This window comes from Triticum aestivum, chromosome 3B, assembly GCF_018294505.1.
Source record: "Triticum aestivum cultivar Chinese Spring chromosome 3B, IWGSC CS RefSeq v2.1, whole genome shotgun sequence".
Classification (NCBI taxonomy): domain Eukaryota; kingdom Viridiplantae; phylum Streptophyta; class Magnoliopsida; order Poales; family Poaceae; genus Triticum; species Triticum aestivum.
In genome coordinates this window covers 177,184,102-177,185,856 of record NC_057801.1, presented here as the reverse complement: position 1 = coordinate 177,185,856, position 1,755 = coordinate 177,184,102, and the positions used below count along the sequence as shown (strand labels likewise).

General features: G+C 44.1%; 1 protein-coding gene across 1 annotated transcript in view; it reads right to left on the bottom strand.

Annotated features, from left to right (window-relative positions):
- Positions 1-317, bottom strand: part of LOC123069238 (probable transcription factor GLK1) — a gene marked incomplete in the record, with an annotated part of 2,066 nt that extends 1,749 nt beyond the window's left edge. The window contains 1 exon segment of the mRNA XM_044492036.1: positions 1-317. Within this exon segment, the coding sequence (XP_044347971.1) occupies positions 1-84 (84 nt within the window).
- Between the last annotated feature and the right edge of the window lie 1,438 nt (positions 318-1,755).

Sequence of the window (1,755 nt, the reverse complement as noted above, 5' to 3'; positions counted from 1 at the left end):
CCGGTGGCTGAGGGAGTACCGCCGTGGGTGGTGGAGAGGGAGGGAAGAAGGTGGAGGGGGTGGGCACGGCGGCCAGGTGGGCATAGAAGAAGGTGGGGATGGGAGTGGGTGGGCGCGGGGTGGGGTGGACTGGGAGGAAGATAAGTTGGGGAGGTGTGGTTCGCTTCGGTCGAGAGTAGGGCTAGCGGCGGCCTGGCGCTCAGAGCGTGGCGGCGTGGGAGGTTGAGGGGGTCGGTTGGAGAAGAAGGTGAGGGATTTGGGGGGGCTCGTGCGCGGTAGGAGGAAGAAGCAGTCGTGTGTGTTAGCAGAATAAGCTACTATTAGCAGAATAAGGCTCTTAAGGGGTGCTATCATAATAGACCCACCCTATATATATATATATATATATATATATATGAAAAATCCATCCTACCACCCGGTGGTAGTTACCTCACATGTCTCATATACTAGCATCTGGTACTATATATACTATTTTATTATTTTAAATATGTTCGTATACTATATCTAAGATATTTCAAAACAAGTTACATGAAAAAATTGCATATGAGCCCATAGTTTTTGTTATATTTGTGAAATACGTACATATTTATATGTAAAAAAAAGCATACTCAAAAAATGATACATACTACCTAAAAATTTGTATATATACTACCTAATCATTGTTATATACTACATGCTACACGTACATACTCTCGGTTTCGACAGATACTACATACAACATACAAAACGCAAGTGGTGGTAACTACCACTGCTTGATATATATATGAGTTTTCAGTCCTCTACAACATTCACTTATTGCTAATTCTTCAAGTTGACTTTTTCTGCTAAGTGAATGTGATCGGACCCTTCCCCCTCTATGCTAAACTCAACCCAGTCTGTTCACAAATTATTCATGTGCGTTCTATTTGAAACCCGTTCAAGATCTTCACTGTGTCCTTGTTAGTTGATGAAATTGCAAACAAAAACTTTAAAATATTCTTATCTGAATTTTTGGCTTTTGCCGATCAAACCGTTTCGCATCCCATGATAAGATTAAAATACTCACCCATGATCTAACATGATCTCCACTTCTCAGTACGTGGATGACACATGTCGCTAGGATGAGAACGGTCAGGGGGCCGCTCGTCCATTTTCCTCGAACAAGCGGTTTTTCACCTCAACTATAAATACCCCTCACCCTCCTCTTACCTCATTTACCCCGCTCGACCTCACTCCCCTCGCTCGAGCTCTCTGACCTAGCGCTGCTGCTACCTTTCATCGTTGTTAGTGAGGAAGAGCTTCACTGCCTCGACCTCGTTGCTGTCGTACTCGCGCCGGCTGCAGAAATCTTCACTTCGCCGCCGTCGTAGCTATCTTCTGCCGCCAAGTTAGGGCGTGGAAGATCTGAACGGACAAGCTTCTCAACTTCAACTCCCAGTTTGTCGTGTTCTTCGTCAAGGGTAAATGAAATCTAATTTTACTGCCTGTGTTGATTCTGATGATTTCCACAAAATCTTCAAAAGGTGTTTATTCTTCAACAATCTTCATCATCCCGACGGCCACCATGATGAGGAGGGAGTAGTCCACCCTCGGGGCCGAGGGTTTGTACCAGTAGCTACGTGTTTAATCTCTCTCTCTCTCTCTCTCGTGTTCTTGATTTGACACGATCTTGATGTATCACGACCTTTATTAATATAGTTGGATCTTATGGTGTTTCTCCCTCTCTATCTTGTTTTGATGAATTGAGTTTTCCCTTTGAGATTTCATTATTATCGG